At 37.2% G+C, this 1690-nt stretch overlaps 1 protein-coding gene across 1 annotated transcript in view; it reads right to left on the bottom strand.

Annotated features, from left to right (window-relative positions):
• Nucleotide 1: 1 nt before the first annotated feature.
• eno4 (enolase 4) overlaps nt 2-1690 on the bottom strand; it is a gene marked incomplete at its 3' end in the record, with an annotated part of 16856 nt that continues 15167 nt past the window's right edge. Inside the window, exon 12 of the mRNA XM_035663861.1 lies at nt 2-22. Within this exon, the coding sequence (XP_035519754.1) occupies nt 2-22 (21 nt within the window). The remainder of the gene's footprint in view (nt 23-1690) is intronic.

The raw sequence follows: 1690 nt of genomic DNA, 5'->3' as shown, positions 1-1690 counted from the left end.
AGTCCAGGCCCAGACCCACAGCCTAAGGGAGGAGAAGAGCATAAAAGGTGGGGAGGGAAAGCAGAAACAAGGACACTGTCCCTGGGGGTTTCACTGATGAGTTTGTTGTATTGTATTGTAACTGAAGGCAGGTAGGAGGAATAACAGTTGAGAATTCTGACCTACAGGTGGAGGGGACAGTGGTGGGATGGGAATGTTTGGAAATGACGTTAGCTAAATGTTAAAGCTGGGGCTCCATTGTGTTATAGGTATGTGGGAATTTTTGGTAAGACTTTATAATAAGGGTACAAATCATGTGCCAGTGGACCAGGACCAGTGTGTAGGATTTAGTGGCATCTAGCGGTGAAGATTCAGATTACAAATAACTGAACACCGCTTGCGGCTGTATTTGATAACCTCTGAATGAGAACGGCTGTGAAATGTGTGGGAAAAACTACGGTGGCCACGAAACTCATGAAAAGTGCAAAAGGTCCAATCTACAGCCAGTGTTTGGTTTGTCTGTTCTCAGCTACTGTACAAACATGCTGGTTCTCCACAGAAGACAACCTGCAGTGTCTGTAGATAAAATGTCTCATTCATGATTCCTATAATCAGGTAATTATACACTACTAAACACATATAATAATAAATTCAAGTTTATTATTGTTAAGAATTCCTGTTGCTCGCCACTAACAAACGATCAAGTCACTATGACTTTTTATGAAGAGTAACCTTAATTGTTTCATACATGAATTGATATGTGGCCAATTAGATATTAAAAAAAGAACCTTGCATTCTCGCCCTCTCTTATTGATATAAATATTTCTATGAGCATAGACCTAATGGTATTTACATAACATAGTGAGTGGAACAAAAGTCTTATTACAAAAATACCATTGGGTTTATTCTTGGGTTTATTTTTTTTTACCAAAGAGGCTGAGAGAATGCAAGGTCCTGAAATAAACTTTTATGTAACTCGAATCCTGCTAATTTGGTCTCATATCAATCAATTAATGTATGAATGAACATTCTTTAACTGCTGATCTATTCAGTGTGAACTAATCACATAAAGTCACAGTGACTTAATAATTTGTTAGTGGTGAGCAATTCATGGTATATCCTGCATTAAGAATGCATTAAATCATCATGAGTCATGCATTAATTAAATACTACTTAAGTATATGATTTGTGCCCTCATTATTAATTGTTACAAAATATACATTGCCGGTAACTAGGGTTGCAACTGAAGATTTCTTCCTTTGACAATGCATCTGTATATTATTTTCTCAATATCTAATCAATAATCTAAAGAAAGTCAAATAACATATACACATCACAATGTCCCAGAGCCTAAGTTGACATATTCCTATTGCTTGATAATGGGTATAGAGAAGGTCAGGGACAGGCACTCACTCACTGCAGCCCTTGAGCTAAATATCAATCAGTTGTTGGTTTCACAGGTATTGGAAGCAAGTTAACCATTTGATCCACATTTGAACCATATCCCAATTGTAATTATACATATAAACTAAGCCTGTACCAAAGTAACTGCTTGCACATTCGCCCCCTGGTGGCTGACTGCAGTATAGGTCATTAAGTCTGCTGCCTCCATGTTAGCAGATGGGACAAACTAAAAAATCAAAGTACATGTCAAATACATTCTTACCAAAGATGGTTTCTGTCATTTTAGGTAGTTTTTATCATGCAGATA

This window comes from Morone saxatilis, unplaced genomic scaffold (assembly GCF_004916995.1).
Source record: "Morone saxatilis isolate NCDOM2014 unplaced genomic scaffold, NCSU_SB_2.0 Contig19, whole genome shotgun sequence".
NCBI lineage: Eukaryota > Metazoa > Chordata > Actinopteri > Moronidae > Morone > Morone saxatilis.
The sequence above is the reverse complement of the archived record's forward strand: the minus strand, read 5'-3'. Positions and strand labels throughout refer to the sequence as shown.